Below are 22,303 nucleotides of genomic sequence, written 5' to 3'. Positions count from 1 at the left end.
GACGAATCACGATTTCAGGAGTTAGGGCTCAAAGATTGGAGAGGAGAGAGAGAGATGGGGAGGGAGTGATGGAGACGATGGGGGGGAGATTTCAGGAGTTAGGTCTCTGAGTGAGTCACTCGACCATTTTACAACAGATCGGGTCTGCCACATCAGTAGGTGTGTGGAGTGGAAGTTAGACCGGCTTTAAAGTAGATTTTCTCTATAAAAGATGAGGCCGAGTAGCAGAGCTCATTCTCCAACACCTTACTATGGGATCAAGGAATACTTCACCGACTACAATTGGCATCTTTTTCAAAGTATTGGAGAAGAGATCAAGGGGAAGTTAATTTAGAATATATATATATATATATATATATATTGTCAATCCCAATGGAGTAACCATTACGGATTCTACAACCATTGCTTGAGTTCTTTATTCATTTCTCCCCCAAAATCAACATCTAATGGAAATGATGCAAGAAGTAAAAGATGCAAGGGAACAATGCAATAACAGAATGACAGAGTGCAGATGAAGAAATGAAGATTCTATTATCACGTCAGGAATGTACAAGTGCTCGGCTATTTGTAGACAAATGCTTAACCGAATAAAAGAAGAAGAAAGAATGACTAAAAAAAGAATATATTTTACAGCTCATTGTAACAACTCTATAATCGAAAATATTCCACCACTACGTTCTGGTGTCATGTGGTACTTGTTCTGTGATTTGCTTGTCTGGAGGAACCGGAGGAACTTGAGAGGTTTCATGTGGTAATTTCAACAACATCATTACCTTATCCAAACATGTGACATGTTTGTTCCTAAGACACCTCCGTAATCACGACTTTGTAGCAAAGGGAAAATGTATACTATAGAGAGCCGGTGCATGGGAGATGATGTCGCAGTTATACTATGATTATCTAATGCGAGACTGTGAGAATATTTATGGGAGTTGAGATTCCTTTCAGAGCAAACACTCGTATCTACCAAGCAAGGTATGTTCCCAGTCACTACAGTACGATTAGACGATAATTGTTGTTATTATTATTATTGGTTTATGGTTTAATTTTCTTGACCCTATTATTGTGTAAAAAAAACACCACTTGATTGGCTACAACGTGAAGATCAAGAGAAGCATATCCTCGGCATCAGTCTTCGTCTTTTGGTCAATGGGGGTTCCCCACGAGCCACGAGACAAGCGTATGACCAACCCCACCATGGCATATTGCTTCTTCAAGTACAAACAAAGCACGAGTCATGGCATATACGTCCGCGTCTTGCCCACTCTGGAAGTCACAGTGAAAGCACGTTCGGACAGGGGCTTAGTACTTGGAGATATCTACGAATCTATTATTCTTATAATTAACGCCAACCCTCGGTTACAAATTGAAGTTAACTTTTACAATTTTCATCATGGATTTGGTTAAGTAAATGGAATTACAGACCAGTCTGCAAAAGAGGCAACGGCTGCTGCTGCTAAGAATTGCTTGTATGATCAGAACATTCATTTGCTTCCAAAGACTAGAGAAGAGAAATTAAGCTTGATTTCCTTATTTTGAGGTGCAATTAGTCATTAACTTTGTAATTATGAATGTAGTTTTTTTTTTTTGTATAGACAGATAATTGATTGGCTGTATCTATCATTTTCTTCATATCAATAAAACTACCAAGCTGGACACCGAGTTTTATTTTGAGGCGGAGCACCCAGTTTACTTTTACAAGCCAGCGCATCATGCAAAAACCAACATCAAATTAATCTTCAACGTTCAGCACAATATTTTTTTGGCCACGCGTTTTACAGTAAAATTGAATACGACATATGCAAGCACGCCATCACTCCTTTCTTTTTCTTTTTCTCTGTTCTTGTTTAGGAGTTCATATTCATCCTCTCCTTCTAGCCATCAAAAGAAAGCTTTATTGGAATCTTAAAATAAAAAAGGAAATAACATCAGAATTAGGCACCCGTCATCTAGAAGTCATCCCCCTCGTAGCCAGCATCATCCTCCAACTGCTCCTCCACCCTCTCGGCGGCCTCGTCGGCGATCTTGTCCTCCACGTAATCGGCACCTTCTGCTATTGCGATTCCACCCAACACCCCTGCCACCGCTCCCACCGCCAGTCCAGTCCCCATCCCAAACTTGCTATCCTTCTTCTTTTCCTCCACCTGCCCGTAGCCGTACTCCCCACCGTACTGTGTCTGCCCGTAACTTGGTTGCCCGTAAGGTGTTGGCGCGTTGTACCCACTGTAGGGGTACCCACCCGGTGGTGCAGCTGAATAGTAAGGATCGTGTGGTGGTGCTGCGTATGGGTTACTACCATAGGGTGGCGGAGGAGTATAGTCGTAGGATCTGGAAGCCGATGGTGGTGGGACCCCGTAAGATGGAGCGTGATAGGGGTCCGGCGCGCGGTAGCGTGGCTGTCGTATTTCTACGTTAACATCAATCTTGCCGTGGGGCCTGCCCGAGGGTCGCTTGAGCTGTAAGGTTCGGTGGGCGCGCTCATTGAAGCCGACGTCGTCCAGAATCTCCGTGAGCTTGAGGCGAGCGGATCCGATGAGAGGCTTGGTTTCTTCCTCGGAACCGGCGTGGACGATGTCGATGTCGATGTAGAGAGTTGGGTAGTCGTCGATGGAGCCGGGCAAGGGAAGGACAAGGGCCTCGTCCCAGTGGGGGCAGGTGTCACCCTCCTCGTCGACCCTGGAGGAGCATTTGTTTTTGGGGTCAACCCATAAGACAGCGTAAGGCCTGATGGGGCCATGGCGCCAGTTGACGTTCTTGAGGTCCCTAGCCGAGGAGAGCTTGATCTCTACTTCGTATGGAGAGGCCATTAGTTTGAATGTGGTGTCTTGTAAAAATGAATGCTCTGGAGAAGGCCGAATGTCGTCGGGGTGCATTGAGGTGAGTTGGGAACCAGATCCTGTATTTAAAGTCCCAAGGAGAATGCTGAGTTTCTTCTAATTGCCCTTGATACTGAGTTGGCACACTTGGCAGGGCTAGCGGACAAGATGGGAATATGTTGAAAAGGTACAGGGTAAATTGGGCAAAGAAGTTAGGATAAGGTTTTTTTTTTTTTTTTGAGAAAAAGGATAAGGTTATTATAACTAGGCTGTCAGTGTCTGAAATGGTAATAGGAAATTAGGAATGGCTTAAGTAGTAAGCAAACGAGTGGGGGAGCTATTTACCCGGTTCGTGGGCTGTTTGGAGCCACGCGCGTTGATATTCGCTCGTTTTTTGGGCTTATTTATTTATTGAAAGTTTTATGGACATATTTATTTATTTATTACTTCTTCTGCCACTATTAAAATTGATTTCCCACGTACCAAACGCGCAAAAAACTCGTTGGCATTCGATTTTCTCGTCTTATATATACCCTTGGTCCCAGGTTACACAAACTCACAGATGCCTTCTAGATAGTTCTGAAAAACCTATATGCTATTTAGCATGACCAAGACCACATCTTATTAAATAGGAAGGAGAAAACAAAACACCCCAACTAACATATAAATATATTTAATAAATACAAATTAAACAGATCGAGGTTTGCCCCAAGTCTTCTTACAAGGCCGTGAGTAGGAGTAGTATTATAATTTTTAACGCGCAAGTGAACAACCAGAGACATATAAAAACCGAGTGTGTAACGACAAATTAAAGCATGTTTGATTTAAGGAAGGAAGGTCAGATCTCAAGAAGAAGCTTGTGGCCAATCCTATAAGAGGCATAGAGTAGTGCTAGTGTGCCGTGTCCACTATTACTATTTTTACATTTTAATGTTTTCTTTTTCTTTTTATATTTTTTAAACATATTTAAATATTTTTAAAAAATAAAAATATACTAATACACTAAAAATCACTTAACCATTAAATAAAAAAATTAAAAAAAATTAAATACATATATAAATGATCAAAATAAGAAGACAAACTCATACCACGTATTAGTATTTTCCAAGAGTCATATATAGGCATCGATGCATGTGTATTCAACTTGACTTTCGGTGAGCAGCCTTGCCTCCCAGTTACTCAGTTAGTCGTGCTGACTCGTGCACACATGCTTGGGCTTCCTCATATAAAGACCCACAACTTCCAAAGCCAGATCAGATCCTTCAGCCCAGGCCTTCTAAACCGGCCTGGCCATTTTCTCTTTGCCAGCTCCCTGATATAGGCACTTTTGCTACATCCAAGCCCATATTCGTTCTATGGGATTGGGACAATGGCAGAACCGACAGTTTTTCTTTTTTAAAAGTAATCTTATATGTAATTGTGAAATAAACAAACGAGATATAGTTATTTTGAAAAAAAATAAAATTTATTATTAAAAAATTATTTTTTATGTGAATCTCATAATTATTTATTGTTTTAAAATAATTACACGACACTTAAGCACTCATGACTGTAAATATAATTTCTTTTTTTTTAAGCGTATCAATTTTTTTAGTGTGTGATACATTGAGTCTTTGAGATTCAAAAATCATAAAAATATAATTATATATAAAATTAGATCTCGATAATTTGCAATATGCATGTAGAAATAAAATTCTAAAAATACAACATTTTAATATATGTTTCAGATTTTTTATGATAATATTTCTTAAAATAATATTTATCCATTATTATATTTGTAACAAAATATTTAGAATTTATTTACTTCAAAACTATTAAGTCATCTTTTAGAACTTTATCTTTTATATTAGTATATAAATAACTATATATAAAATAATAACTATATATAAAATTAGATCTCGATAATTTGTAATATACATGTAGAAATAAAATTCTAAAAATACAATATTTTAATATATGTTTCAGATTTTTTACAATAATATTTCTTAAAATAATATTTATCCATTATTATATTTGTAACAAAATATTTTGAATTTATTTACTTCATAGAAACTATTAAGTCATCTTTCAGAACGTTATCTTTTATATTAGTATATAAATAATTATATATAAAATTAGATCTCGATAATTTGCAATATATATGTAGAAATAAAATTTTAAAAATACAACATTTTAATATATGTTTCAAATTTTTTACGATAATATTTCTTAAAATAATATTTATCTATTATTATATTTGTAACAAAATATTTAAAATTTATTTATTTCATAGAAACTATTAAGTCATCTTTTAGAACGTTATCTTTTATGTTAATATATAAGTTAGATTATTAAGTTTAATGTAAATCTGATATTTTCGTATCAGATGCGACCTCCCACAACCACGACTTTTCCGCTACATACTGAAAGCATTTCCGGAACCCATTCACTTACAATGCTAGCTTTGTCTGTGACGGTTGTTTCTATGGTTTTCCAAGCAAAGTTGACCGTGTATTTTGGAGGTGATGTGAACACCCTTTCCTAGGGTTAGTAATGTCACGTGTTTACGTACATGTAACCAGACAAAAAATTTCATAATTTAATAAATCAAACTAATTAAATAATTAAATAAAATTTGGAACTAAATCGAATTGCTCTAACTAAGCCTAACCCTCCTACTCATATCGATCATCATCCTCACCTGGATGGTTAAAAATATGAAATAAAACTAAAATGAGTTTTCGACTCGATAATAAACTCATCATAACGTAAACATAATAAACGTAAAATTTTCATAAAATTTTTCATACTGAGAGTTTAAAATCATGATTGATTATACTGATATTTATGCTATACATAGCGTGTCTTGAACTATCTAAATTAATTGACTTTTCTCCCTTAACTAAATGATTTGAATGACCAACACACTTAACTCTGTGTACAAGGTTGTGCAGCAGCCCCACATCCCGCTGCAACAAGGAGAATTGCTGAGGTAGTATTCTGGCATGCTACGATAGACCACGCTTGAGTATGTGGCTTGCATATTCACCCTGAAACTGCATTGATACCATACATATGAATGATCGTCTGATTAAATTGATATGATCTTATCTTTGCACTTGAATTTAAAATAGGGGTTTTGCTAGATACAAGCAAGTTCGTGCATCATATCGCGTACCGATAATTTTTTTTATTTAAAAAAAATGAAAAAAAAATTTTGAGAGAAGAAGAAAATCTCCTATATGATAAAAATTATTTTCATCTTTAATTCACATCGTTTCGTTAAACATATGTATTATATATCAATATTGGTGTACGAATTAGTGCACAAAACTTGCTTACAATAAGATTTTTCCTTAAAATAGCTTACGTATCTTATACGACGTGAGATGCAAGACATACATACTAATGTAAATAACTATAAAGTGTTGAATCTGAACATGATGTAGAATGACATGATCGTTCACTATGCTAGATGACATGTTTGTATATATTATGACATGCGTGATACATAAAACGTGACTATCAAGAATTTGCTTTAATAATAATAATTTGACCATGTGCTAATCTTAATTTATGATTAAGCTACTTATCTCATTGCACTACTTCTTGAATTTTATTTCGTAACTCATCATCTATTAGAAGTATTAAATGCCACTAAATCTATCTAGAAAAACGTGTCCTAATATCCCACTTAATTAAATTCATACTGTAAAAAATAATTAAATAAATATTCTGTTTAATACAAAAATGAATGTTGATATCTTAAATTATTTAAATACTAATAACATAATTTCACTTTCAATATATAATTTAGTAAAGTATTTAAACTTTATAGTAATTCATTAAAACAAGTCGTGAAATCTCAATTCATTAAACTTTATAGTAATTTAGTTTTTGCAGAGGGAGTAGCCATAATTTGGTCCATTGTGCAGCATTTGGCCTGCGCATCTTTTTAAAATATGGAAACGTACCGTGATTACAATTGGATTATGAATAATGCTACTGTATCCTTTTATCTAGTCCACTTATTTTGACCGCTTAAAGATTTAATTTTTTTTAATATTTTTATTTTACTTATTGATTAAGGAAATAATTATTAGTGTATTCATATTTTTTTTTATATATTTTTTAAAAATATTTTAAAATGATAAAAAAAATTTAAAAAAAAAATAAGAAGATAAATTTAGCCTAGACGGCACGCGGCAGCCTAACATCACTCTTGGATTATATTTATCCAACGAGAAATACTCTAATTACAAAGTGATTATACAAAAATAATTTTACAAATAGATGTGACTTGATAAGGTTTGTCAGATTGTAAAATTATTTTTATTATAAAATAAATCTGACAAATTACATGAAATATTAATTTATAATATTACTTTTACGTAATTCTTTTATGATTACAGCAATCCTCTTGCCCGACATAAAAAAAAAAAAAAAAGTGCAAGTCTCGCTGACACCAACAAATCATTCAAAATCAGGTATTTAGAGTTTTATTACTTGGTTAATCTTATTTTTGAATTTCTGAAACAATGAACCTCAGTAGGAAACCAAATACCTTGAAAAGTTTATATACGAGTACGAAAATTCAGTCAATCAATCTGTTCTTGCTTCAGAAACTGTTAAATGGAAACATCGCGTGATTGTTTCTACAAGTCTATAGAAATATCGCGTGATTGTTTTAAAAAAGAATAAGATCTATTATTAAAAAATTAATTTTTTTTATATGAATCTCATACTTTATTCATTTTTTTCAAAGTAATTTCAAGATAGTTGTATAATTCACAGTTGTAAATATATTTTCTCTTCTAAAAAATACTTCCATATGATTATAGTTCTTATTGATATTAGAATTAATGTATAGTTGAGAGAGAGAGAGAGAGAGTACCGTACCATGTCTCTTTGTTCGTTTCGGTTTACTATTATGGAATTTAATTTCGAGCTTAATTAAAAGGAGGATATTATTCAAAACCATGAGGTAAAATGTCAAACTCCTAACCGGAATATGATGGATGATATGTACTTCTAACTAGAGCTCAAAATTGCGGCTCATATCATGAAAGCCATAGTAGGATAATGCAATGCTAAAGTGACGACCTGAACAACATGAATGGCATGGAATTTTGGGGTCACTTGAGGCACCCAAAAATATTTCGGGAGTAATGAGCAGACAATTTTACATATAATAAGCAACTTCAAACATTATCAGGTATCATGTCGGTTTTGATATCTTGGCCACCCCACTTCTGCATGCGTTCCGTGGTTTGTTCAACCTGCAAGTGATTTACTATCACCACTCTCTACTTTTAAAACTCTCTATAAGCAAGAGTAATGGTGTCTTAAGTGTGTGTGTGTGTGTGGACCCAAGAGAATCAGCACTATCTAAATGTCTCCCACCTTTTGGAATTTTGTACTTTGTTTTTTAGTTTATATAAATTCCCATAATTAAACGTCCACGTCAGTTATTAGAAGTTCAAAACCATCAAAAAAGTTGCTAAGATAACACAACTGCGAGAGGTAGAATCTGCAATGAAACCCTTACCACTAAGCAAGCGTAACTAAAGCTCAAATGACTAAAGGTTAAGAAATTTCCGTTACCTCCTTGTTCCAGTTAGTTTTATACAGTACAAGCAAGAGTAGCAAAGTCTGTAGAGCAGTTCCGCATATCATGCCGCCCCAAAGTCCCTACAATAGTGAAAATGAGTAGTGGTGAGACTAGTAGGAGAGAAAGCAATAAGGCCCTCATTTTCTTCAAGAGACATTGATGAAGTTTAGATTGAGGCAGCATTGACACCAAAGCTTTAACAATGAAAAATTCCTAATTAGTATCGCATGCAGGCGGAATTGAAAATTTTTACCATCACTCCCAAGTTTGCTGTGTAACCGAGAAGGAATCCAAGTGGAAGCCCAAAAACATAATAACTACCCAAGTTGATATAAGCCACCAATGCCTGCCAACCACCTCCAACAGCAACGCCTGCAAGAATGATTCAAAATAAATTGAAGGGGGCGGAAGTGAGAAGCATATATTATACAACATAGATAAAGAAGAAGAAGCCAAATAATATGAGACCTGAAATTACAGGTTGAACACTGTTAAGAACCATGGTCACGCCAAGAAGGAATGCCAAACGAGAGACAGCTCTTTGTAAATCTTCACTGCTTGTGAAAATGACGGCAAAATAATCTTTAGTTATCAGGATAACGACCATGAAAAAAATCCCGATGAGTAGAGACTGAAGTATTGTCACATAAACAGAGTATTTTGCAGCTCTTGGATGTCCCAATCCAAGTTCATTGGAAACTCGAACACTGCAAATCGGGAAGAAAAGAGAATCAGCTATGGAGTAGCAACGAATCGAACATAGAGCAGATGCCAGTACCTATTTCGATAGTACATGAAATAATGAAAACAGAAACTTAAAGAGACCAAGCACAAACACATACTTTACAAGATGCTAGTGATCCACGTAATTTGTACGTCAACCTACACAACAAGTACAAACTTTCCACAAAACACAGTACAAAACTCAATAGTGTTCTACCATCTCTATCTCAGTAAGCAACTTTTTTGGCCACGTTGCCATGATTCTCTGAATTTATTAATAGAATCCTCACATTATCAATAAGCGATTCAACAGAAATACATTATACAACATCATAGTGTTCCTCAATTATTACTTATTTTATGGTAACCCATGCCTAATTAGGTGTTTTAAGTGTAACTTACCGAAAAATGATACTAAAAGAAGAGAAAAATATACACTTCGCACCCTCAAATTTACTAAAACTGATATATTACACACTTTAACTATAAAAAAAAGTTGCAATGTGTACCCTCCGTTAAGATCTAATTATCAAAATTGTGTTGCATCACATATTTTCATTCATCTAATTAAGGGATATAATTAGATTGGATATTCTTTGTTAGTTTTTTTATACTTACAGAGTTAAATGTTTTAGTTTTTATAGTTTGGTGTGAAAAGCAAAACAAAAAAAGTGTATTTTCCCTAAAAAGAATTCAGAGTTTCAGCAAAATACCTTATAGCTGCATTTATTCCAATGAACAGCATGGCTTCCCACCCGTTGAAATTCATGCTGGAATACGAAATATAATGATGAGTACAATTAAGGAACATATTTAGAGGTGCATGTTCTTAACTATTCAGGCTATCAACGATCAGTATTTGATCCAGGATAATGTTAGCCTATGCACCAATTCCAGAGAAGTACATGGTAGAATAACTTCTTTAATTGATCAAAAAAAGATTAAACTTGTTTAAACCTCCCTTTTCTTACCACATGATCAACAGACAATAAACACTCATGTCATGTGGCCTTTCATGATTGGATAAGCCCATGATTTCGAATAAGGTGTTTTTCTTTATAAGTTCGTTCATGATTTAAAATAATATAACTATCCATGATGAGATTGAAGATCCTTCGGAAAACAGAACAAGCAATTTTGCTATGAAGCTGCATATAGGTGTTTAGCGATATTATTTGTAATTCGATACCAAAAGCAAGTGTTTGTTGTGGTCTTACCAAATAGAGAGGGAACCGACAGCAATCACAGCATTATCAAGGTGACCAGTTAGAATTATTATGCTCATCATATACCAAATTTCTAGGCAAAGCATCACTGCCGATGCAAGTGAGAGCCTAACAAAGGCCCAAATGTCTTTGAAAGCCAACCAAGACAATCCATTCCACCCTTCGTTGCACCAAAATACAACATAGACAACCTGAGCCACGGCGATCTCCCAACCTGTGATGTCAAGTGCAATGGCTGCACCAGTAACCCCCCAACCGAATACATATATGAAAAGACCAAGCATCCCCACGTGTATTATTAGAGCCACGAACCCGATCCATGCAAGCACACTAACCTTGCTCTGGGCCTGAAGGAACTTCTGCGTTGGGAAATTGAAGGCAAATGAGAATAACTGGGGAATGATTAAAACAGTGAATTTTCCAGCAAGATCAGCTATGTCATCTTCTTGTCCTAGGAACTTTAGAATCGGGGTAGCAAAGACGTAAATCGGCAAGATAGCGATACAGGAAACCCAGAGGATAATCCAAGATCGTTGCATGTAAATACCGAGCAAGTAGATTTGTCCAGCACCAAAAGCTTGACCACAAAGCGTCTCGAGGGCACTCCCCATACCAAGCTACACACAATTTTGGGACAAACAATAAAAGCCACATCAATATTGTTGATCAATGAGATATGAGTTGCGATGAATGGATGTGTCGGATACATGTATGTGTATGTATGTATGTATTTATACATATACTATATTCCGGATAAGTAAGAAATTGTACACCCATGACTTGCTTATAAAACTCATATTCCAGCAATAGCTTGAATTTCCCTAATCTTGAAACAACCACCAGAAAAGAAGTAACCCATAATGGAAACCAGTTCCGTCATCAACAACTTTGCATTGTTTCCAAAGAGAAAAAAAAAAAAACTTCGCATTGTTATCCGCTGGTTCATGTCAGAGAAATTACGAGAAAATTAAAACAAGATCCAACTTGGAAACTGACTCAAGCCCTCCTAATCTCAAATTGATATGAACAAGAACATATAGCACATGATGAGATCATATGATAGAGAGCCCTGTACCATGAAGCCGAAAGAGAAGGTGCCGATGACAGAGAGAGCGATAGCGACGGCAGAGAGCTCCACTTCCCCGATGTGGCCGACGAAGATGTTGGTGACCGAGTTGGTCCCGTAGAGGCACAGAATGTTGAAGGCAATGGGCCCCGCTATCTTCCATAACTTGGACGTCTCTTTCCACAAGACCCGTCTCGCCTCCCCCACGCTTCTCACAGGCGGGTAGTCGCCGTCGATCAATGGCGTGTCCATATAGCAGGTTGTGTTGGAGTTAGCGATGGAGCCAGTTTCTGGACTGTGGCGTCTTAAAAGAAACGAGATGTTGGTATGGCTTTGGTTTTGATTTGGAAACTGGGCGAAGTAGACGAAGTTGAATAGTAGTTACGCAATTCATGGGGCAGATCATGATTTTGTGCACATCTTAATTCTTTGGTTACCCCTTCTCTCCTAATTGTTTTGGTGACTTCTCATTTTCTTTGCATGATGATCAGCTTTGCTTGATCTTCTGAAATATACATACCTTTCAACACTTTCGAATTTCTTAAAGAATACAGGACACTACATTTTAAAACTATATCTATTATTATCTAATATATATATGCTAAGTCCTTTTAAAGATATATATATATATACACACACACACATAAGCATATTTAGCCACATCTGCCTACTTGAAGGAAAAAATAAATTGTGACTCTAAATATTGAAAATAGTCTAATGCATAAGAGTAAAATTACTGTTCATTTATGTTTATGATTTATTATGAAATTCAAATTTATTAGATAATTTTATTCTTTTAAAAATATTTAACAAAACTTCATCATTTATTTAATTATGAAAGATTAATATTTTATAAATTAAAGTTGATTTTAAGTGTATGATATAATATTTATATCTTAATTATCTATTTTATGTTAGTTTAAATCAACACTTAAATCTCTACCGTTAGATTAAATCTAGATATTCAAGATGAAGAGTTGGGATTTAAAACCCTAAACCCAACTTTTTCCCTTCACTTTCCCTTTCTCCCTCTCTCTCCTTCCCCGCACGTCTTCCCTCTCTCTCACCTGATCTCCTCCCTCAAGCAGCCCAACGTCACCGTGCGCGACCCTGCGGCGTAACCGACCACCTCACTAGCTTCCTCTCACGCCGGTGAGCAAACCCCACCGTCGAAGCCCCTTGGCAGCTCCTCCCTCAGCCGCACGCGAGCAACTCAAAATTGGTCTCGACGCACGGGTTCTCCACCCTTGCGCCACCGCGGCTCAGCCCTAGCTCCACCAAGCACCACCACCGAGTTCCCCTCATGCCATGGACCACTTCCATGGAACCCACCACCTGTAGCTCCTCCCTAGCCCCACGCACGCAGCCCTTCTACACACACGGGTTTCTCCTCGTAGCGCCGCCGTTAGCCACTCCTACGCCACCACACCACCAGCAGCAACCTCGTCCTTCGCCGACGACCCCTCCACTTCCTCCTTTCCTCCAGCCAAAACCCCAGCTTCTCTCATGCCCTCTTTCTTTACGGGATTTGTTGATTTGTGATTTGTATGGTGATTTTGAAGTGATTTTGCTATAAGGATGCAGAGAAGAACGTAAGGGGAAGAAGAAAAGCGTAAAACACGTTCACTGCTCATTCATGTTCATCCGTTTATAGCTAGTTTTAAGTATAGGGGGGATTTATATAAATGTAAGCTTCCGTAACAACATATCGGATCATACAATTGAATTTGACTAGAAGGCATTTAGCCCTCGTCCTTTCAAGCATAATATATAAGGAATCTTAATAAATCTTTAAAATATTTGATCATTTTATAATTATTTTTATTTTTTAAGTTTTTTATTTTTTTTGTGCTAACATTAGCACGTGTCGCATCAGAATCACATCTAATATGTGGCCGTGTGTAGAAAATAGCCTTGTAAATAAAAATTTTCTACAATATATATTTTAGATCAAAAAGAAAATTGAATAAAATTTTTAAGATTTTCTGAATGAATTGTCATTAATTGACTACTTGATGATTGATCAATGGTCTACCGTTTACTTTACTGACAGGGCTGTAAAAAAAAAACCCGAAAATCAATAAACCAAAATCGATCTGTACCGGTTCTGATTTAGTAAAATGGAATAAAACTCGGCCGGTTTTGATTTTAATTTGTTGAAAATGGACAAAAGCATGCTTTGCTAGATTGTGTGCTACACAATTTGCTTCTCTAAATACAAATTGGACTTTCCAAAAAGGTCTCCAGGATTGCATTCTTCTGATGTCTTCATTGAGTTGTCCATACCACAGCCAGTTTTCATGCACACTATTTATAGCTTGGATAATAGATTGTGAATCTCCCTCAAAAGCCACATTTGAGAAGCCTAGTTCTTCACAAAACTCCATAGCCCTTCTCAATGCATGTGCTTCAGCTACACAAGGTTGGACAACACAATGGAAGCTCTGGCATAAAGATGCTAGTATATCACTTGCAGAGTCTCTTAGGATGACTCAAATCCCCACCTTTTTCTCATTTCCATCAATAGCAGTATCCCAATCAGCCTTAACCTCCAATACACTCGGTTTTTTCTACTTTGCCAGAGCCCTCCCATTCCCTGTTACACTATGAGACAGATTTGACATTTTTTGAGCCTGCTTGAAATCCTTGAGTTCATTCATTGTCGCGACAAGTAACTTATTTGGTGGTTCAAACTGATTCTGAAAGATTACAGCATTTCTTCTAGACAAACTCTTCTCATAATCATAACTACGATTTGAAGATCATCACCAGAGAGCTTTTCATTCAAATTCTGCCATAAATCCATAAAGTTGGCTTCTGTCTTCGACCACTTTTGAACTGGACTGCCCATATTACACCAAACATCACTAGTTGCAGTACAACACCACAGCACATGACATACAGTTTCCTCTTCATGCAGACAGATGAGACAATTTGGTGAATCCACACAGTTTTTATCATATAATTTCCTTCTAGTGGGTAATATCTCATGGATAGCTCTCCAAATAAAATGCTTAGCATGCCCATGTACGTTTAATCCCCATAACTGCTGCCATTACCTCTATTAGTGTGATTTGATGACTCACCTCCAATAGCTTTTTTCCTAGCCATTTCAAGATGATATGCACTTTTTACAGAAAACTTTACATCTTTCGTATGCCCCCATATTAGTTTGTCTTCCACACCTTGTTTACTAACTGGAATACTCAAAATAATTTCAGCCTCTTGAGGACAGAAAACAGCATCTATCACTTCCTTCTTCCAACATCCAGCTTCTGATTCGATTAGCTCAGCAACCTTGGAATTTCCTTCTATCAACTGAACAGGTGACTGCACTTTGTGTGTAGCAGTTGTTGGTAACCAAGGATCCCCCAAATATTAATTTTTTGTCCATTACCTACTGTCAACATAATACCAGCCTTCATCAAATCCAAAGAGTGCCACATGTAGGCCTGAACAAAAAATCCGTTTACCCGGCCCGGTCGGAATTTCGACCCGACCCGACCCAAAAAGGCCGAACCGTTTAGGTGAAAAATGGCACCGGAATTAACCGTAACCCATTTGCTTTTTAATCAGGTAATACCCGATACCCGTTTTTAGCCGATTATATCCATTGCAGCTCACTCTCATTCTCTTCCTTGCAACTCTCACTCTCTCCAGAGAACCCTAGCATCCTCGGTAATGGCAATGCTTGAAGAAGGAAACCAAAACACAGCCATCGAACTAGCTTGGTAATGTTCACCATCCTCTCACACGGTGAGCATTAGTCGACTCCCCCCCCCCCTTCTCTCTCTCTCTCTCTCTCACACATATATATGTTTATGATTTAGTTTACATGTTTTAGCTCGTTTGAGGGAAAAACTATTCTGGGTTTGCATGCTTCTTAAGATTTGATTTGTTTTGGTGTAATGTTTCTCAACATCTTTGATTCATGGGTTTTAACTGCTTTTTTTAGGGGGGATTTCTTCATTCCTTTTTATTGTGGACTCTGTTAGAGTGAAAGTATTTCCTAAGTTTCTCAGTTTATTTATGAATTTTTTTTTTTTCCTTTTTCCTATTGCAGATTTTTCATGTGGTTTGGTTTCCTGGTCAGAGGATGTCCAGGCCTTTGTTGTTGGTGTTTGATTCTTCTCGCACAGCTTCAGTTGTATTGCTAACCCATTGCTAATTCAAAGACTAACTATCATGACAGATTCTGGAAGCTGACATCATGTGCTAATTCAAAGACTATCATGGCAAATTTTGGAAACTCAGATTAAAGAAGTTTGAATTTGAAGGTCTTTCAAGGTCTTATGCAAAACATCTTTTGCTGTTGAGTTCCAGTACACATAAAAATAAAAATAAAAATACAATAAAATAAAATAAAACAGTGGGTCGGGTCGGGATCCCTGTTTTTCAAAGTGTTTCGGTTCGGGTAAATGGCCAAACAGTTAGTCGGAACTTTTGCTGTTTTGGGTCTAGTTGGAAATACTTATCTCGGGTCGGGTCGGGTTGGATGAACAGTCCTAGCCACATGCTTCTCCATATATCAGATGGACCCTGTCCTGAGGTGCTTCTAGGAGTTTTCTGTTTTTATAATATTTTTCCATCATAATCTGAGTAAACATAGAAGTGGAGTCAGTTAACAACCTCTAGCATTGTTTTGCAAGTAGTGTATTGTTAAAACATTCAATATCTCGAAATCCCAACTCTCAATTCTTTTTTTATTTTCTCATATTTTTCCAGCTTCTCTATTGAATTTTATGCTCATTTTATTTATGTCCCCACCAAAATTTTGACGTTGTAGCACTAATCTCTATTGAATACACTCATGTGGAAAGTAGGTATTGTTTGAATCACTGTCTTAATCAGAATTTCTTTTCCTGCTTGTGACAATAAATTATTTTTCTAACTATTCACTTATTCCACACCTTATCCTTTACAATTCTGAAAGTGTTATACTTTGATCTTCCAATCATAATAGGTAAACCCAAATATCTTTCAGAATTACTGATAGGGGAGACACCAGCTACTTAAATAATTTGATCTTTTGTCATCTCATCTGTATTAGAACTGGAAAAAATCGAAGTCTTCTATCTATTCAAACACTAACTTGAGGCTGCCCCATATGTATCCAACAGTTTATGCATTTTATTCCATTCAATAAGACTTTCTCTACAAAAGAGAATACAATTATCAGCAAACATAAGATGATTGATTCTTGTTCCTCCTTTTACTACATCTACCCCTTTTTATATCACCACTTGAATTAGAGTTTATTAACATAGAACTAAGCCCCTCAGCAAATAATATAAACATATATGGAGATAATGGATCTCCTTGTCGAAGTCCCCTAAAAGGAGTAAAAGGTTCAGTAGGTTGCCTATTCACAAGAACTGAATATGAAACTAAACTCACATAAGCCATAATTAACTCAATCCACTTATCCCCAAACCTCAATTTCACCATTAAAGCTTGTAAATAACTCCACTCAACGAGATCATATGCTTTTGACATGTCTAACTTGAGTGCCATGCTCCTTGTCTTTCCCTTTTGCCTTGTCTTCATTAAATGGAGAAGCTCATATGCCACCATAATATTAGATGTAATGAGCCTTCCTGGTATAAAGACACTTTGGTGCCTATAAATAACAATTGAGTGTTTTTTTCAATCTATTAGCCAATACTTTTGATATCAATTTGAATAAAACATTACAAAGACTAATAAGTCGATAATCAGTCACAAACTTTGGAGTTCCTACTTTTGGAATTAAAACTATATAGGTAAAGTTCAAAGTAGAATCCAAACCTTCTCCTCTAAGAAAATTGAGAACAACTTCACATACCTCATCACCAATAGCAGACCACTGTGCTTTGTAGAAACATGCACCATATCCACTAGGTCCTGGGGACTTTAGAGGATCCATTTGTTTATGGGTCTCCTCCACTTCTGTTTTTGTGAATGTTTTATGCAGGCCAGTGTTCATAGCAGCATTAATTTTTTATTCCACATGTTTTAAACTGTCCTCATTCACCTCTCTAGTTGGATTGGATGATTTGAAGATTTCAGAAAAGTGCTTCAAGAAAGCTCCTTCAATGTCAGCTTGCTCTTTCAATGTCTGTCATTGTCTATCAGAAATATTGTGGATCCAGTTCTTTTTCCTTCTCTAATTTGCACAAGCATAGAAATACCTGGTATTTTTATCCCCCAGTTTGTACCAATTCAATTTTGCTCACTATCTCCACTTCTTATCCTCTTGTTCCAGCAAGTGACCCAGATCTGCTTGAATGCTTCTTATCTCTGCAGCATTAAATTGATTTTCATCCTCTTGCCAACCCTTCAATTCTTCTATTTTTTTTTTTTTTTCTATTTGCCTCTCATGTTCTCTAAACTTCATTGAACTCCACTTAGATAGGATCCCACTGCAAGGACTCTGCAACAGACCCTCTCTATGCAAGGACTCTGCAACAGACCCTCTCTATGCCAAACTGATTTCACAATTTCTGTACATTCTGCCTCAATAGACCAACTATCTTCATATCTAAATATCTTCCTTCTGAGTCGTGGTCTCCTCTCCCACCTATTACATGACAACAAAAGAGGCTTATGATCTGAGCTTCTAGCCACCAATATAACTACTCGAACATCTTTGTAAGTCTCTATCCATTGAGGGGAAGCCACTTCCCTATCCAGCCTCTCAAAGTTGTATCTTCATGCTTATTACTCCAAGTGAACATATCCCCACTCCATCCAAGATCAAACAAATTATTTTCTTCCAAAGCCCTCCTAAAATCCTCCATACACCCTTCAGATATTTGTCTACCCCCATATTTTTCATCATGTGAGAAGATCTCATTAAAATCACCTATAACACACCACTTCTTATGCAAAGTTTGCTTGATCAAAGATAGTAAATTCCCTACTTTCTTTCTTTTACTAACATCTAGATTCTCATAAAAACATGTAAGTGTCCAATTATTTTTAGGTAAACTCTCTAAAATTACAGCGTTTATATGTCTTTGTGAAAAACTTTGGATTTCCACTCCCATTTCCTTCCTCCGTAATAGTACAAGCCCTCCACTTCTACCCCTTGAATCCACCACAAAACGTCCTTCAAAGCCCAATCTCCTCTTTAAGAAATCAAATTTAGCATGTACTAGTTTTGTCTCAATAAGAAAAACTAGTTTGGGTTGCTTATCCTTCACCATTAGGTAAAAGTCTTGAATTGTCTGAAGGTTTCCAAGTCCCCGACAGTTCTAACTTATGAAATCCATGGCTCTTGGCGGGATTGCTTAACAGCCACCGCCATTAATTGAGAATTGTCATAAATATTATTTTTAATTTCTAATATGATACATAAAATATTTTTTATATGATATTATATGTATTATATGCTAAATTGTTAATTAATATAACATAAAATTTTAAATCCATATATATTAATCTTATAAAATTAAATTAATATAACATTTGATATAATATAGAATTAATCTTATAAATCTTAATATAATATTTGATTATGATATAACATATAAATTTTAATTTTATAACATCAAATTAATATAACATAAAATGAGAGACATGGTTCAATCACAATATCACATGCTAAAGTTTTGTTGGAGTATGATTTTGTTTATTCGTAAAACTGGAAAAATCGGACTGGACCGAAATTGTAAAACCAAAAGTTTCGATTTCGGTGGTGAATCAGTTTTATATCGATTTATAAATTTATAAAATTGGTGTATACCAGGTTGATTCTAAAAAATGTCCAAAATAAATCAAACTGAATCAGTTACACTCTTAATATCATAATCCTAAAGAAAAATTCTATTTGGAACCCAGTGTGCACACTCTCTATTTTATTGACATGATAAGATTTGATTTGTAGAAGATTTTAATTTTAAATTTCTCTACTAAATCAAGTCTTGACATGTCAATAAATCTCAGGGTGTAATTTACCCACACCGAATCCAAATAAAATTGGTTTCTAAATAAAGTTTTTATAAAAAGATATAGAGCGTCTACCAACTGTACGTTCATTTTTTCTAAGAAAAATTATAATCTTACAAACTGCACGCCACACCTCTTCTAGTTTTGTTTTTCTTTTTTTCATAATAAGTAGAACAGCTCACTTGGTCTTATTAGAAAGGGGTAAAGAAACACCCTGTGCAACGAAGGGTAATAATGTAAAACCATTAAAATGTTACCGTTGGATTTCCAATTCCCTCCTATATAGGACCGGCCAAATTTGAATGGATGGCTCACTCTTAACAACTGCCTTACCAGAAACGGAAGATTCGAGGAAAGAAAAGCAAGAAACTCCAAGGGAGAACTAGGAGGAAATCCAAAGTAAATCAAGAAAGATCGCCCCTTACAAACCGTTTTGTGAGTTCTCCATCCAAAGTAAGTCTTTTGTTTTGGTTCCTTTTTATCTGATTGAAACTCAAAGATACGTTTCTAAACTATGTTAATGATTAGGCTGTTTGGTTTCTGCGAAATTGGAAGAAACTAGAAGAGATGAAATCTTTACCTCAGTTGTCTTTCTTTTTTTTTTTAAATTGCTTTAGAAGTAGGTAATAATCAAATCTAAGACCCAAAGTACCGTGTCCTTTTATCCCGTTCTCGACAACCAGAGTGTTATGGTGGGGTTTATGCATCTAGGGATACTGGGGTTTCGACTGTGAACATCTAGGGATACTGGGGTTTATGCATTAAAGTTAGAGGGTTAGTCACACAGACACACGCACAATATATTCTTTTTAATTCACACAAAAGCTTTCTTTGCGCGTTCTGATGATTTGGGTTACATCCATTTTCTTTTGCCCAACATCTAGAGTTTCATAGATTCGAAATCAGATTTATAAAAGCAAAAAATAATGTTGCTTTGCTTGCATTCTGACTATTCGAATTACGAGTACTTTTTCGGAACATTTAAGGTTCCAAAGTCTAGGGTTCCATTCACTCGGAATAAATTTGGAAAAATAAGAAATAATGTTCCTAATTTGTTTCGTTTCCACGAGAAGGTAGGAAAAAGAGAAAAAGAGGGAACATTTGAAATAAATCCATGTTACCTGGGGGGGATAATCTTATCCAACTTAAACTAGCACAAGCAAGCGAAAGACGTTTTGATCTCTCGGAGCCGGAGGGACCTTTTTTGCTTTAAACCCTCTCGAGAATGTTGAAGGGAAGTCACTTGTAGAGGGGTCTGGTTGCTGTTTGGCCTTTTCATTTCATAGGCTTATACTCCTTTTAGATCATAACAAAATCAGTTAGACTGAGTACTTGTTCTCCTTTCACAAGTACAGGTTTTCAATCATATTTCCAATACTTGACTAGGTATTGACTGGAATTTGGACCACGAAAGTTACGAATGGCAACGCAAGCTGGCAGTCTGATCCAAGATCAGAACTTCAATGCTCGCTACAATGGTACTTTACTATCTGTACTTTCTTTGCAAATGTTTAAATGATTGCTTTCCCTCCACTAATCACTTGGGCTGTTCATTAGTTTAACCTTCTGAAATCTGCGGCAGGTACTTCTGTTGGGGGAAAGAGTAATGTCTTGAAAGCAGAGAGGAAAGCGGGGCTTGGTGGAAGGAAGCCGCTTGGTGATTTATCGAACTCAGGGAAGCCTGCTCCTTTAAATCAGGCAACAAAAAAGCAAAGTTCCAAAAATCTCGCTTTAATTGATGAAGATTCAGGCGTTTCTAAACTCAGAAATGATACAAACAAAAAGAAAGGCATCTCCAAAGTCATTAAAACCGTGCAGGCCGGTAACAGGAAAGCTCTTTCTGACATTTCAAACTCTGGAAAAGCACGTCTGAATGAGGCACCAAAGAAGAACCTTAAGATGAAGCTTAGTGCTGTTGCAGAAGAACAACTTCCTCAACCGAATGCTATTGCCGACGAACAATTTCTGCACAATCATCACGAGTGCGTCAAAGCACAGACAAAGGCCATGGACATGGATGAATTTCTGAAGACAGTTGGACTAGATAATGGTAATATCAAACTTTCCCATACGTATCTATGATGAACATCCCTCCTTAATACGCAATTTTTCCTTTACCTTTTCTTGTTAATTTCTTACTGTTATTATGTGTTTAGCTCATCCCAAATACTTTGCATTTCCTCGTGCACCACCAGTGTCAAGTAAAACGAAGGTCAGTTGGCATTTTCCTCAAGTCTTTTTTATTTTCCTTCCTGGTCTTTAAAGCCTTTCGTCTTGGAGCCTTCAATAAAAAAGACGTGTGCAACTCGTGAATTCAGATAGAAAGCCCCCTGAAGAAGTACCATCTTGATTTGGAAGAGATGGCCGAGCAGGTGATTGAAGACGGAGGATCTTCTTGGATGCATGAGCTGTTGCCTTACAATCCCGCCTCTCCTCCTCCATGCAAGACCCCAAAATCAGTCTATCACTTCACATTCTGCAACGACTACGACTTCACCAACTTTAAGTTGGTGGAGACTCCAGAATTGCCAAGGCATTGATTTGGTTTTCCTTCGTGTAAAAATGCCTGTTCTTCCAGGATGTAAAATCTGGTGCTAAGAAGTATGCCACATGGGGAAGTGGAGACTAAGATGTTTTTTATCTGGCCTGTGCTAAGTAAAGAATGTTTGCTGCCTTCTGCAGCAGAACTTCACTGTTGCAGTAGAGCTTTCTGCTTGAGCTGTTTTGTAGAAGGCAATTTCCAATAGAGAAATGTTTACCCTTTCTTATCTGTTAGAACTTTGTTCTCCCTTCTCTTCCTGTAAGAATTTGTTGAATTTTGAATAAAATAAGTACATAAATCGTTTTAAAAAAGAGTAAAATTTACTATTAAAAATTTTATATGAATCTTATATTTTATTCACTTTTTTCAAAACGATTACACGACGATTGTACAATTCACGATTGTAAATAT

The 22,303-nt window shown here is 36.2% G+C and overlaps 3 protein-coding genes and 1 long non-coding RNA gene across 6 annotated transcripts; 2 read left to right on the top strand and 2 right to left on the bottom strand.

The window, feature by feature from the left end:
• Positions 1-1,674: 1,674 nt before the first annotated feature.
• On the bottom strand, positions 1,675-2,990 carry LOC108982676 (protein SRC2 homolog). Its single transcript, XM_018954117.2, has one exon. The coding sequence runs from the start codon at positions 2,871-2,873 to the stop codon at positions 1,950-1,952; it is 924 nt and encodes a 307-aa protein (XP_018809662.1). The 5' UTR covers positions 2,874-2,990; the 3' UTR covers positions 1,675-1,949.
• Positions 2,991-7,710: 4,720 nt separating this feature from the next.
• On the bottom strand, positions 7,711-11,909 carry LOC108982687 (protein DETOXIFICATION 35). Its single transcript, XM_018954125.2, has 7 exons — positions 11,431-11,909; positions 10,347-10,972; positions 9,843-9,899; positions 8,875-9,113; positions 8,660-8,778; positions 8,400-8,486; positions 7,711-8,074 (listed from the first exon to the last, which is right to left on the bottom strand). Exons 1-7 carry the CDS (start codon positions 11,671-11,673, stop codon positions 7,997-7,999), a joined length of 1,449 nt encoding a protein of 482 aa, XP_018809670.1. The 5' UTR covers positions 11,674-11,909; the 3' UTR covers positions 7,711-7,996.
• Positions 11,910-15,046: 3,137 nt separating this feature from the next.
• LOC118344142 lies at positions 15,047-15,622 on the top strand. The gene is made up of 2 exons (XR_004797907.1): positions 15,047-15,177; positions 15,485-15,622. It is a non-coding gene; the product is annotated as an uncharacterized LOC118344142 (long non-coding RNA).
• Positions 15,623-19,660: 4,038 nt separating this feature from the next.
• Positions 19,661-22,203, top strand: LOC108982688. Of its 3 annotated transcripts, none has more exons than XM_018954126.2 (5): positions 19,661-19,803; positions 20,706-20,828; positions 20,933-21,400; positions 21,507-21,562; positions 21,669-22,203. In XM_018954126.2, exons 2-5 carry the CDS (start codon positions 20,771-20,773, stop codon positions 21,888-21,890), a joined length of 804 nt encoding a protein of 267 aa, XP_018809671.1. In that variant the 5' UTR covers positions 19,661-19,803; positions 20,706-20,770; the 3' UTR covers positions 21,891-22,203. The 3 variants fall into 3 exon arrangements, with proteins under 3 accessions (XP_018809671.1, XP_018809672.1, XP_018809673.1); XM_018954127.2 differs by having other exon boundaries at positions 19,664-19,803; positions 20,737-20,828; positions 21,669-22,186; XM_018954128.2 differs by having other exon boundaries at positions 19,679-19,803; positions 21,546-21,562; positions 21,669-22,186.
• Positions 22,204-22,303: the final 100 nt, after the last annotated feature.

This window comes from Juglans regia, chromosome 13 (assembly GCF_001411555.2).
Source record: "Juglans regia cultivar Chandler chromosome 13, Walnut 2.0, whole genome shotgun sequence".
NCBI lineage: Eukaryota > Viridiplantae > Streptophyta > Magnoliopsida > Fagales > Juglandaceae > Juglans > Juglans regia.
This window is presented reverse-complemented; position numbering and strand designations above follow the sequence as displayed.